This window comes from Lytechinus variegatus, chromosome 11 (assembly GCF_018143015.1).
Source record: "Lytechinus variegatus isolate NC3 chromosome 11, Lvar_3.0, whole genome shotgun sequence".
Lineage (NCBI taxonomy): Eukaryota > Metazoa > Echinodermata > Echinoidea > Temnopleuroida > Toxopneustidae > Lytechinus > Lytechinus variegatus.
The window spans coordinates 93,126-106,323 of record NC_054750.1 but is presented as its reverse complement, the minus strand read 5'-3'; the positions used below and the strand labels follow the sequence as shown (position 1 = coordinate 106,323).

Below are 13,198 nucleotides of genomic sequence, written 5' to 3'. Positions count from 1 at the left end.
CATGTGTGTTGTTAACCATACATGTACATGGACAAAATGTAATGTGAGTAACCACTTTATCTGCACCCCTAGTAAAAACCATGTATTCTTTATTTTTTTAATTATATACAAAGTTTGTCTCCCTAATATACTTCTTTGAAATGGATATAATCAACTTTCATTAAAGCCATGTATGAGGAGACTTTTCACTTATGTCGACTTTTCATTTTATGCATGTCCAAATCATGTAACATGAGTAACTGACACATTCCAAAGATTTGCCAGGAGCATAATAAAATTTCCCAAGTTTTGTTTTTATACAAAGGATAGTCAGACTGTGTACTTTGTGGTGATAAGGAGATGTTTAGTTCCTATCTGTAATAATGGAGTAACAGCTCCAAGTATGAGTCAAGGTGTCTCCAAATGTAACGTGAGTAACCATGGAATAGCCCCCGTGCAAGTTTCAGGTCACATGATTAAGGTCAAAGGTCATTTGGGGTCAATGAACTTTGGCCAAATTGGGGGTATTTGTTGAATTACCATCATAACTTTGAAAGTATATTGGTCTAGTTCATACAACTTGGATATAAGAGTAATCAAGTGTCACTGAACATCCTGTGCTCATTTCAGATCACATGACTGAGGCCAAAGGTCAATGAACTTTGGCCAAATTGGGTGTATCTGTTGAATTACCATCATAACTTTGATATTTTATGGATCTGATTCATAAATCTTGGACATGAGAGTAATCAAGTATCACTGAACATTCTGTGCCAGTTTCGGGTCACATGATCATGGTCAAAGGTCATGTAAGGTCAATGAACTTTGGCCAAATTGGGGGTATTTGTTGAATTACCATCATATCTCTGTAAAGTGTATTGGTCTAGTTCATAAAACGTGGATATAAGAGTAACCAAGTATCACTGAACATCTTGTGCGAGTGATAGTAGTTTTCAAAGTCAGCGCTGCTGCTATATTGAATCGCGAGATGCAGGTGAGACTGCCAGACGCATTCCACCTGTTTTTTGGGGTTTGGGACATCATATGGGAGCAGCTTCACCATTCATTGTGTAATTATTTTCTCAAAAAATTGTAAATGGTGGTTATTGTAACTTCAGATATCAACAGACAAATTGCATGTATTTTAAACCTGAAAGAAAGAAAAATTAGTCATCACATACCTTTACAAAATTGAAATTTATGCATTAATATATAGTGTAACATGCATGTATGGTTCAGCTGCTCCTTTATTCTATTAACTTTCTTAATCTTTGAAGGATTTCCCTCAAACCTTCACCAATATTTTATATTATTTATTGTGGTATTTTGAGAACAAACTTTTTTTTCATGGTGAATTTCTCCTTTAAGGAACCTAATTACTTTTTAGTATAATTACTATAATTACTATGTATTGGTCATACTATATGGGAGACTGGGGTTAGTTGGAACAAGGGCTAAGTTGAAATTTGTAATTTTCTTTAAGGTCTTTAAATAAATTTCTGCAATATTGCCCTCAATTTATTGTCATTATCAACAGCCATCCACCATATTACAGAGAACACATGTGCAACAAGCCTGGTGAAGTTAGAACGGAAATTTTGTTTTTTGACCTTCTGAGTAATCTTCTCTTTCAGAAATGTTTTCTTATTTTAGAGAGGTTTATAGATTAAGTTGGCAAGTTTGGGGTATAATAGACACTTGTACCAAGCTATAAAATGAGGATATTAATATGCCATGGTGAAGTCCCTTATTTACTTCAATAACTCCATACATCTACTTGATTTGCTAGTTCAGCCCTCTGGACTGCCATACCCGAAAAGAACTCCCAAGAATTTAAAAAGCGCGAGCGCGCCCTCTCCCGTTCAGGCTTACTACCCATGATCACCGCGCAATTAGCGTCCATCTTCCTCTTTTGCTTTCGGCAAGCCACCTGTCAAGACGTGCTCAGATAAGTCTCCTAAGAGCTCAAATCTTTTTTGAGCTTTGGTATATTATTTTTGCTTATCTGTTGTGCATTCTCCCTTTTAAATTCAATCTTTCCGTTTGTGTGTAAGATTGTGTTCAGAATTTACACCTGGCGCGACTTTTTAGCGTGTTTTTGGTGACACTTAAATTGTTTTTCTAACGTTTGAGTTCTCGTCGCGCCGCATCGCTAGCGCGTTCGCGAGGCACCGGGCTTGGCCTGCCTACGTGGCAGCAAGCCTTCACCACCTGCCATGGTTATTGTTCTTCACGTTCTAAGTGTGGTGGCTTTTGGTGCCGTTTTTGAATTAAATTCTAGACAGCCTTTACACTTTGTTGTCGAGGGTGTTATTGTTATTTCTTTTGCAGGTTGGGATCTCCAACTCTGTTCCTTCCTTGCTTTCTGGAATTGATTTATTAAGATTTTCGATTGATTATTGATTGATTAATTCTTCAATTCTCTTTCCTTTCTGTTCTGAATAAATTTCTTGATTGATATTTTATTCACAGGCGGATCTTAAAGCTCAATTCCTTTTCCTTCTGTTCTGAATAAATTTCTTGATTGATATTTTATTCACAGGCGGATCTTAAAGCTCAATTCCTTTTCCTTCTGTTCTGAATAAATTTCTTGATTGATATTTTATTCACAGGCGGATCTTAAAGCTCAATTCCCTTTCCTTTCTGTTCTGAATAAAATTCTTGATTGATATTTTATTCACAGGCGGATCTTAAAGCTCAATTCCCTTTCCTTTCTGTTCTGAATAAAATTCTTGATTAATATTTTATTCACAGACGCTTCGGGGATTGTTTAATTCGGCTTACGCAATTATACCTTGATTGATTGGTTATTCAATCCCCCCCCAAAAAAAAAAAATTTTTTGTTCTTTACAGGTGGGGTCTCCTTCCTGTTAGAAATTTTTTTGACCTTTCCCGGAATTGTTTTCTTCGTTCAATTCCCTCTTCCCTCCTAGTCTTATATTTTTTACTTCGACAGGCGGGCTCTACGATTTCCTTTTGAGGATTTACTGTGTCGTTCTTCCTCTTGGAATCGTTACTAGAGACGTTCCTCCTTCCTCCTGTTCTGAATTTCTTTACCTTTCCACAGGAGGTTACATTTTTCCTCTTGGAAATTATCGTAAAATTTCTCTTATCTGGAATTGTTTGTCTCTCAATCCCTTTTCTTCCTGCTCTGAAATTCTTGTTTTTGTGTTTCTTCGCAGGTGGAAACTTCGTTCTCTTCTGAACTTGCATTCATTTTTGAATTTTTGTTTCGAATTTTTCCTTCGGGCACAAAAAAAAAAAAAAAAGAGAATATAGTAGGGGAACCTTGTAGGAGTTTCTTTTTTCAAAGTCTCCGACCTCCTTTCTATTTTCTTACAGGCAGATACCTAAACTATTCTTAGGTTCTTCTTCCTCCCTACCCCTCCCCTCTTGATTTGTTCTGTTTGCTCAAACAAATTCCTTATAGGAGGAGGGAAAGACCACTCCGGTCTCCACTTTTAATCTAAGCGAGATCTTTGTAATAAAAAAAAAAAAAAGAAAAATTCTTGTTTTTCTTTTTTCAGGGTAGAGAGAGGTACCGATGAATGGGACTAACACAGCCCCAGAGGACCTGGTGCCCTCCACGGGGACCGTCCCGATTGCAAGTTTACAGAAGTCGGCCGCCTCCAGGCGAGTAGGAGGGACGCCGCGGTGAGCGCCCGGCGGCGGTGAGTATGAGGGTGCGTCGATCAGCATTCCGAATTTGCGGTCGGATGCTAAGAGAAGGAAGGCCGAGACTGTGGTGCCACGGTCTCGGACAAAGAAAAAAGTGGTAGCCAAGGCTTCCAAGCCTAAACCAGGTCCTGCCGCCGCAGCACCCATAGGGCTATGCGACCCACCGGCTACCGGGTCACCAGAAGTCCGGAGGGAGAGTGCGGTTCTCTCCCCCCGGCACAGGTCAGGATCTCTGCCGTATAAGTCGTCCTTCGTTGACAGCATCGGGAGAGATCGCCCAGCCCCTGACCGCGAGAGGCGTCACACATCAGACTGTAACCACAATCTGACCGTGACCACAATCTGACCCCGTCAGATTCGGGTGAATTTTCGTTGTTGGCGGCCGCCCTGCCAGGGGCGGCAAATCGTAAGAGATCACCCGTGCCTCTTGTGCCTTCTTCTGCTCCGGCCACGCCGGCGGAGCCCGCAAAATAAGAAGAAGAGGTCGAAGGAGAGGTCGGCCAGCCCTGCTGCCATGGGCGTTCCTCCTTCAGACCCTTGTATCGGTGGTCAGATGTTACAGTCATACATGCTATGCTGCTATATTCTGCTACCGCGAGAGGCGTCACACATCAGACTGTGACCACAATCTGACCCCGTCAGATTCGGGTGAAGTTTCGTTGTCGGCGGCCGCCCTGCCAGGGGCGGCAAATCGTAAGAAATCACCCGTGCCTCTCATGCCTTCTTCTGCCCCGGCCACGCCGGCGGAGCCCGCAGAAAGAGAAGAAGAAGAAGAGGTCGAAGGAGAGGTTGGCCAGCCCTGCTGCCATGGGCGTTCCTCCTTCAGACCCTTGTGTCGGTGGTCAGATGTTACAGCTATTCATGCTGCTACATTCTGCTACCGCGAGAGGCGTCACACATCAGACTGTGACCACAATCTGACCCCGTCAGATTCGGGTGAAGTTTCGTTGTTGGCGGCCGCCCTGCCAGGGGCGGCAAATCGTAAGAAATCACCCGTGCCTCTCATGCCTTCTGCCCCGGCCACGCCGGCGGAGCCCGCGAAGAAGAAGAGGTCGAAGGAGAGGTCGGCCAGCCCTGTTGCCATGGGCGTTCCTCCTTCAGACCCTTGTGTCGGTGGTCAGATGTCACAGCTATTCATGCTGCTACATTCTGCTTTCGAGCAGTGCGGGTTCACCCCACCCTCGACGTCTACTCACCCCGCTGATGCCCCTGAGCATCAAGCGAGACAAGTGGGCAATAACCACCAGACACCCGGGAGATCCTCGAGCGATTCTGTTAAATCGCCAGCCAGTGCACCGGCTAACCGGGTACCTCAAGATCGCGTGTGCTTTCCAGCATTTTCGTCGATCTCAGAGCACGTGTCCCAGCCGACACGCGGGGCCACCCCGGCGCTTACTGGACTCCCTTGCCTTCATGAGAGCCGGCCGAGAGGCCGTACGGCTCCCGCGGCTCTCGGAGCTCCTCCAGGGGAGGAAACTTGTCATGGGGACAACCTCCCGGTTCAGTCCATAGAGCGAGACTCCCTTTACGAGGAGTCTCTCGAAGGCGGACAGTGCGAGGACAACCCCTATCCCGCGGTCGACTCTTCAGTAAGCGCTCAGGCGCTGCTTGACAAGTATCTACCTCACATCTACCCTCCGAGCGGGGGTATTGATGAAGCTGGGGAGTCCATATTTTTTCGCCCCGCCTCTTCAGGCGCTCCGAGCTCAATCGGCCGAATTGGGGGTCTCGGAGAGTGACGGGGTCGCTCTAGACGAGGCGGCTCCTACGACGAGGAAGCCGCCAGCTCCGAGGGTGTAAACCCACCCCCGCTCTGCTGCTGCCCGGAAGCGCCAGGCTCCGGCGCCGCCGTCTCGAAATTTTCAAGCCTCTCGAGGCTAGCGAGAAGGCAGAGGCAGGGGAAGGGGGGGGGGCGATTATTATGCAGGTACTCCCGAATTCGCCCTCTACGTCAAGCTCACATACGGCGACGACTCCTTCAGCGGTAACTCTCTCCATTCTTCCCCCTAAGCGGGCCCGTAGATTGGAGGTATGAATCTCTTACATACCGCATGCCGCACTTCTCTCGTGAGAATGTTTGGCTGCTTTGAGAGGGCAACCTATCACGTCCGCGGACCGTCCGCCCAGGCGACGGGACCGTCGTTTTTTTTCTGACCTGAACCTCACTTTCTATTCGAAAGTAAGGGTGCCCTGTCTTACTTAGCTCCTACCCTTGCAACGCCAGAGTCAGGGCTAGTACAGACACCCGTTCTCCAGCGATCGCCGCTGAAGAGAGGGCGACTCTGATATGAGCACCATCACCGCTCAGCGATATGTCTCACTATCTCATAGCTCTCCGAGCTTATGAGTATGTATATCGGATCTGAATGTCACGGCGATTAAAAGTTCTCCTGTGCTTAATAATCGCTATGCCTTCACCACCCGGTGCATTATGGTTATGTTAACCTATTTGTCTCGTATTCGGGCGGCTCGTACGAACCCTGCCCGAGCTGCCATCACCGGTCGTCCCCCGGATACCGCCGGCAGCACCCGCACCGAATACGTGGAAGGAATCAGCTTTTCATATGCTAGATATCCCTCCTGTTGACATTCACAGCTGTTCCCCGAGTCTTTCCCTGTTGGGTAAACATCATCTCGGAGGAAAGTAACCGCCGTACATCTCATGAGATTGTTGGCTATGTACGTGCGTTCAAACTTGTTTAAAGCCCCAGGATTCTCTGTCGGCATTCTATGCCTACTTTCTGGGCACACCCACCGTACGGGTCGGCGAGTTCACACCAAACTGTACACCGCCAGACCATCGGTCGAGCTCTAACTGTCTATCTTATAGACTGCCCTCTATGTGGGTCAATCTTGTGGGCGTCTCCGCCGTTCCCTCCTTGTGCGGAGTGGTCTACGGTGGATGTCTTTACCGTGCCCGTTTGTCGAATCGGCTTCTTACTTAAAAATTTTTCACGGCACACTCAAGTCGCCTCGCATGCTGCTTTCATCCTCCTTCCATGCAATGCATGTGGCCAGGGTCACCGCGCGACCGAGGATGATGTAACCGTGGATGGATGTATGCTTATGCCTTCCTAACCACGATCACTACGACCCGCCTTCTCTCGGGCCGACTGTGGATGAGTCTCTCTCTCTTCTTTTAGAAACTTAGATTCTCATCCCCCGCTGCTTAGGGCGTCATTTTTGCCGCCCCCCGCAGCTTTTTGGAGCTCCTTATCTTACCGATATCGGACTGTTCCACGCTACCGCAACCGGCGCCGGCGGTGCTTGCTCTTACGATCACCTGAGAAACAGGCCTTGTGACTGTTTTCATAAACAACTGGTTCTCACCGCAGACTGATGGAAATTTTGTGATTACTTCCTCAAGTCTCCTTCGCTTGTTTCTTCAAGCGAGGACTTCGACACTCTTAGCCAGTTTCCGTCCCTAACTTGATAGGACAGGGCCGTTGCTACCTCATTCGATTCCGTTGGGAATGTAACGGTTGAGGTATCATATCTGGCGATGTCTGTTCGTTTAGAGCATCTCTTGATGGTCGTTTACACGTAATATCGTGACAGATTTTTTTTCGCCAGCTCCCTCTGGCGTACACTTGCTGCTGCTAGGGATTCCCCCGCCCAGCGGACAGCCATCGCAGCCTAGCCTCACGGGCTCTCTCGGCGATGGTGGCTTGAGCCAAGCCACCTCTTCCACCGCGGGCACTGCACCCTCAGATGGGTGCTTCAATCAGTATGGGAGAAAGGGGATCCTGAGTTCTCTCTCGATCACTCGGTCTAACACACTTTTGTCGTGATGTGTACCGCGCTGTTTCCCTGACACGCCCGGTTGAGCTGTTTTGACCAGACTGCTCTATTCTACATAGGCAACAGGTCCGCGGCATTCCTTATTAACAGGATGGCACTCAGTCGCTTTCTCGACCCTTGACTGCCTTACGAGTGGTTTTCTTCTTAAATCCCTACTCTCCGTCGTTCCTGGTCCCCTTCGGACCGCTAGTAACTTTTTGCCACAGCTCTCTATCAGAATTCTGCAGATTTTCTGCCCTCACGCATTTGAGACAGATATCGAATTCTGGGCGCTTTCTCCCACGCGGAGGCTTCTGAGATATCTCGCCTTCTCAGATTGTTCGATTGATCACTTACTGAGCCTTAAAAGCTTCAGTTTTCCGATCACGATTCTTGTTGAAATTTTCAACAAATTCCGATTCTTACGCTCTAGTCAGCAGGTGATGTTGTTCTCCTGACACTAGGCCGAGGGCCCATGATACTTAGTATTCCTGAGTATACAGGGCATTCCTCTCGAGGACATTTTTGAGGGCCGCCTTTTGGCGCTCAACTAACTCCTTCACTTCTTTCTACTTGAAGGACATTCCGTCCAGCGAGGCGAGATTTGCTGCTTCGGCGCTTAAAGCAGCTGCGGCTTTTTCCCCCTCTCCCTAAATTTCGTTGTTTTTGTTTTTTAATTTTCTTAGGCTTACAATTGAAAACATGCCTCCCTACGGTTTGAGTCCGTGCTGGTCTAGCAAATCAAGTAGATGTATGGAGTTATTGAAGTAAATTATGAAAATACTTACCTGATTTTCTTATTTACGAGATAACTCATACATCTACTTGATACCCTCCCACCGACCCTCCGCCTTGCGTAGCAACATGTTTCAACGTATGGGCTTGCGAAAGGTGAGGAAGATGGACGCTAATTGCGCGGTGATCATGGGTAGTAAGCCTGGACGGGAGAGGGCGCGCTCGCGCTTTTTAAATTCTTGGGAGTTCTTTTCGGGTATGGCAGTCCAGAGGGCTGAACTAGCAAATCAAGTAGATGTATGAGTTATCTCGTAAATAAGAAAATCAGGTAAGTATTTTCATATTTTGTGCTGTAAGCTTATAAACATCAAATGGGCCTCTGGGGTTAGTTGGAAAAAAATTGAAGGGGCTAGTTCGAACATGTTCCAACTTACCCAACATAATTATGAATAAAAATATATAAAGTATTTCACACTCTTCTGAACATGTATTGTATACCATGTTTGCTTTGTTTATCAGTTAGCTCTGAGTGTGCATTTAAGGCCTATTGTAGGCCCCTAATGCAATATTAACCCTTATCAAACTAGGGGGGGGGGTCGATTTGAGCCCCCCAAGAAATTTGGTCACTACGCCTTCGCACAAATTGTTTTGACTACACTGCTAGCTGACTTTTTACTTTTAAGTCTTGCGCATCATTTGAGACCAAATTTGCGATGCCTGTGTGCACGGTTTCGAAATTATGTAACATTTTGTATGTGCATGTCAAACCCAAACTTGCTCAAAAACATGATTCCATGTACAAGGTCAATGCAAATTGTGTTTTTTCGACCAAAAGTCATAAATGTATGATTATTTTTTACTTTTTTGGTTCAAATAGATTTATTTTATTCTATTTATGCTCGCAAAAGAGTTCTTGACAAAGTTCTTCTGAAAAAACAAAGGTTGGAAAAAACAAAGAAATAAAAATAAAAAAATAGATCAGAAATTATATTTTTTGCAATTGTTGGTGGATATTTGTCATAAATGTGAAAATTGATACTCTCACCAAAAATTAGCATTCTGCTAGCTTAATAAATAGAGTTAAGGGCAAACACATAAACAAAAAAATTAGGGCAAATTTCATATGCTTATTTGCATAATTAATTAATGAAAAAATAAGTAATTAATTTTTGTCTTGTGAATTTGATGCAGAAGTGCATGAAATTGCTAATAGTACACTTAATTGCATGTAAAAGCAGAATTCTACTACACAGTCTGCTTGCGTGAGTGGCTGTATAAAAGAAAACATGAAGTTAAACAAATCCACACTTTAAATATTTTGAACTTGTAAAAATGAAGCAAATAGGCTAAAACAATGTAACATTACAATGTTAAGTAGTTTTAGTATTAAAAATTCTTAATTCTTAATTGACCATGCAGTGTTCCAACTTACCCTGATGGTCTTGATCAAGGTGGATTTTTTTTCAGTAACCATAATAGAGTTAAAAATTTCATGGGGTACATTTGAGGCCCTTAGATACATGTACATGCTTCAAGCTGATATATTGATTGTTTCTCGAATAAAATCTGTTTAGGATTTTACAGCCATTTTTGTCAAAAATGTTCCAACTCACCCCGGTCTCCCCTACACTTATTTGTATATGAAATTACACAGAATTTACAATTGTTAGTTTGGTCACTTAATTTTTATCATTTCTGCCAAATATATATTGATCAGTTTAGTAACTTGGCACTATTCAAATGATGTGATGTAAGTCGTCAGCCTTTTAATTAGTAAGGGTCACATTGGTTCTAATAATTAGGTAGTAATTATTTTATGAATTATTTATATTAGTGTGTTACCTTTTGTATGTTTCTATCACACTCCGCAGGAAGATTCATCAAGAAAGATGCAATCATGACGATTGGCCATGTCGTATAGGATGTTACAACCAACCAATTATTCCATCCCGTATCATAGCCCCACCCTTACTCTATGAAGCTGCTGTAAAAGAGTTTGCCTCCTATTTACCAAAGTGTCTGTATGCTGTCTTCAGAATCCTTGGACCACATCCATTTTCACGTCTTGATCTGCTGATCTTACCTCGCTGCTTTGCAAGTCTTGGATTGGCTAGGTATTTACTCAAGACTTAAAGATAAATTCCAGTTCTGGTAACGATCTCAAAATGACTTTTTACAGAATCTAATATGACCACCCAAGTGTCTGTTTGCATGAATAAAAAATATGTGCCAAAGGATTCTGGGAGAAATTGTGTAATTGCTGAGAAATAGCAAAATAAGCGCGGATTCAGTCACTACCATCGGGTCTTTATTCCAGCAATAATAATACACTGTCCCACGTGTGCCTATTGTGATCTTCAGAGTGAACATTTTTCAGCGTAGCTTTCAAGATTTCACAAAGTTCAGTTTATGTAATTGTACCAGATCTAGATCCTCGATGATATACTGACAATTAAGCCCGGTTTTACAGACTTTCTCATTAAATCAGTGTTAACTGTAACTACTGGCATTTCTCTTTAACCCTTCAATGGGGGAGGGGGTGACAATTTGACCCCCTCCTCGACAAATTACGCCACTGTGCAAAATTTTTCGTCAGCGCATCTGTTACTTTTTATTTTTATAGTCTTGCGCATCTTTTGAGACCAAATTTGCGGCACCTGGGTACACCGTTCTGAAATATGCAACATTCTGTTAAGTGCTTGTCAGACCCCAAAATGGTCAAAAACATGATTCCGTGTACAAAGCCAATGCAATTTGTGTTTTCAACCCCCCAAAATCATAAATGCATGATTATTTTTAAGTTTTGCTGGTTTTAATGGATTTAGTTTATGCTATTGATCGCAAAAGGGTCCCTGACAAAGTTCATTGAAAAAACAATAAAAACAGTGGTTCGAAAAATAAAGAAATACATAAGAATTAAATAAAACAATGAAATACATAGGAAATTAATTATGTTTTGGCAATTTTTTCTGTAGATATTTGTTAGAAATGTGATAATTGATATTTCACAAAAATAGCTTTCTAATAGTCATATAAAGTGAGTTAAAGACAGACAAGTGGAGAACCTCTGGCAGTCTCGCCTGCATTACGTGATTCAATATAGCAGCAGTGCTGACTCTGAAAACTACTATTAGATAATTATTCATTGACATTAAATGATGTTTGGCCTTGGTCATGTGACCTGAAACTCGCACGGGATGTTCAGCGATACTCGGTTACTCTTGTGTTCAAGCCTTATAAACTTGATCCCTTAAGTTATTATAATAATTCAACAAATACCCCAAACTTGGCCAAAGTTCATTGACCCTAATGACATTTGACCTTGGTCACGTCACCTGAAACTCGGGCAGGAGATTCAGTAATACTTCCTTACCCTATGTTTAAGTTTTTATGAACTAGGTCTATATACATGTACTTTAGAGTTATGATGTCATTTCAAAAACTTAACATTTGGTTAAGATTTGCTGTTGATGTCAGTCACAAATGTGGCTCTTGTACATGAAGGCTCGCTCTGCTATGCAGGCGAGACAAAAACCATAATACCGGTAATCACAAATCTTATGCTCTTAATTGCCTATTTTCATAAACAGTTCATTTTTTTAAATTTAACAATACAGTCTTGTATTTTATATCCAGCTCTATGCACGTGCAAATTTTCACGGTGATCGCGTGATCAGCGGACGAAAGCTGAGGGGGGGGGTCACTTTAGGTCTGAAACAGTTAAATTAGGGTTAAATTGACTGCAGTAGTAGTAGGTAGTAGGTAGTAGGTAGTAGTAGTAGTAGTGGTGGTAGTAGTAGTAATAGTAGTAGTAGTAGTTGTAGTAGTAGTCTTGCTTACGTGCATGCAATGCATATAAAATATAATACATTACTTAAGAAGTATGCATTAATGTGCAGCAAGTGCAAAAATGTCCATCTAAAATTCTACATTTTAATATGTAGTCTTAGCTTGTACTCAACATCTTAAAATAGCCTTAAAAATTGACATACCAAAGCTTTTCTACATGCACTCAATCGGAGTAAAAGCACATGAATGAACAGAACGCTAGAGCGCAACGATGTGAAATAGAACCGAAAGAGACAATAGACAATAATTTCTTCTTATCTACGGTCTAACATTCTATGCCACAATATTTGCCAACAAAATAATTAAAGTATTCTGCCATGCATTCTTGTGTAACCATATTTTTAAAACCCAAACTTTACAATACACGTCTGTTTGTTTGATGATAAAAATTATTATTCACAGGCCTATGGCAGGAAAACTTTTACTTTGTTCTAGGGTTAACATATTTCCATGAAGCTTACTAGTTCTTCCTAATTATCTAACAGCCCAAGTCTGATCTTCCTCTCTCAAACCCTGTTGTCTGGTGATGGAAGCTTACTTCCTCGTCTCGCTCATGAAATCAGTCATTCATGGTTTGGTATCCTGATCGGAGCTCGTGATTGGACAGAAGAGTGGTTGAGTGAAGGATTTGCAACATTCATGGAGGACCCAATTCATGCACTCACAGAGAATGTATGAATTAGTTCTAGTTTTAAATAAGTTGCAAGGGGTTAATTAATGGGTTATTAAAGAAAAATTTGTGTTTGATAGTGAATATTCCTCCTTGGTCAAATATTGCATAAGGTTAAACTAATTTTTAGTCTAAGTTATGTAATAGATGCATCAGTATGAACTTTCATAAATTTCATTATTATTATTATTATTCAAGACTCTTAAAAAGATTTTTATTTACAAATAGTACGTTAGATAAAAAAATATTTTTGTTCACACTTAAATGTTTAATTATTGTTATACAAAGAATGTGTATACTCCTCTTTCTACTCCTCTTTAGTTTTGTCTTTTGTGATTTAATCCTCCTTAGCCTGCAACCATTACATCTATCTACTCTAATTGTCATAAAGTCCATTTCCAATTTATATCCACTTTGTCATATATCAACTCAGTCTTTCACCACTTCATTGTTAGATTCATCTGTTTATTAACCAAATCTTTATTTCTATTTGTGTGAAATACATCT

General features: G+C 42.4%; 1 protein-coding gene across 1 annotated transcript in view; it reads left to right on the top strand.

The window, feature by feature from the left end:
• LOC121423616 (aminopeptidase O-like) overlaps positions 1–13,198 on the top strand; it is a 57,313-nt gene that overhangs the window by 31,985 nt on the left and 12,130 nt on the right. The window contains exons 5-6 of the mRNA XM_041619002.1: positions 10,044–10,286; positions 12,507–12,693. Coding sequence (XP_041474936.1) covers positions 10,044–10,286; positions 12,507–12,693 — 430 coding nt within the window. The remainder of the gene's footprint in view (positions 1–10,043; positions 10,287–12,506; positions 12,694–13,198) is intronic.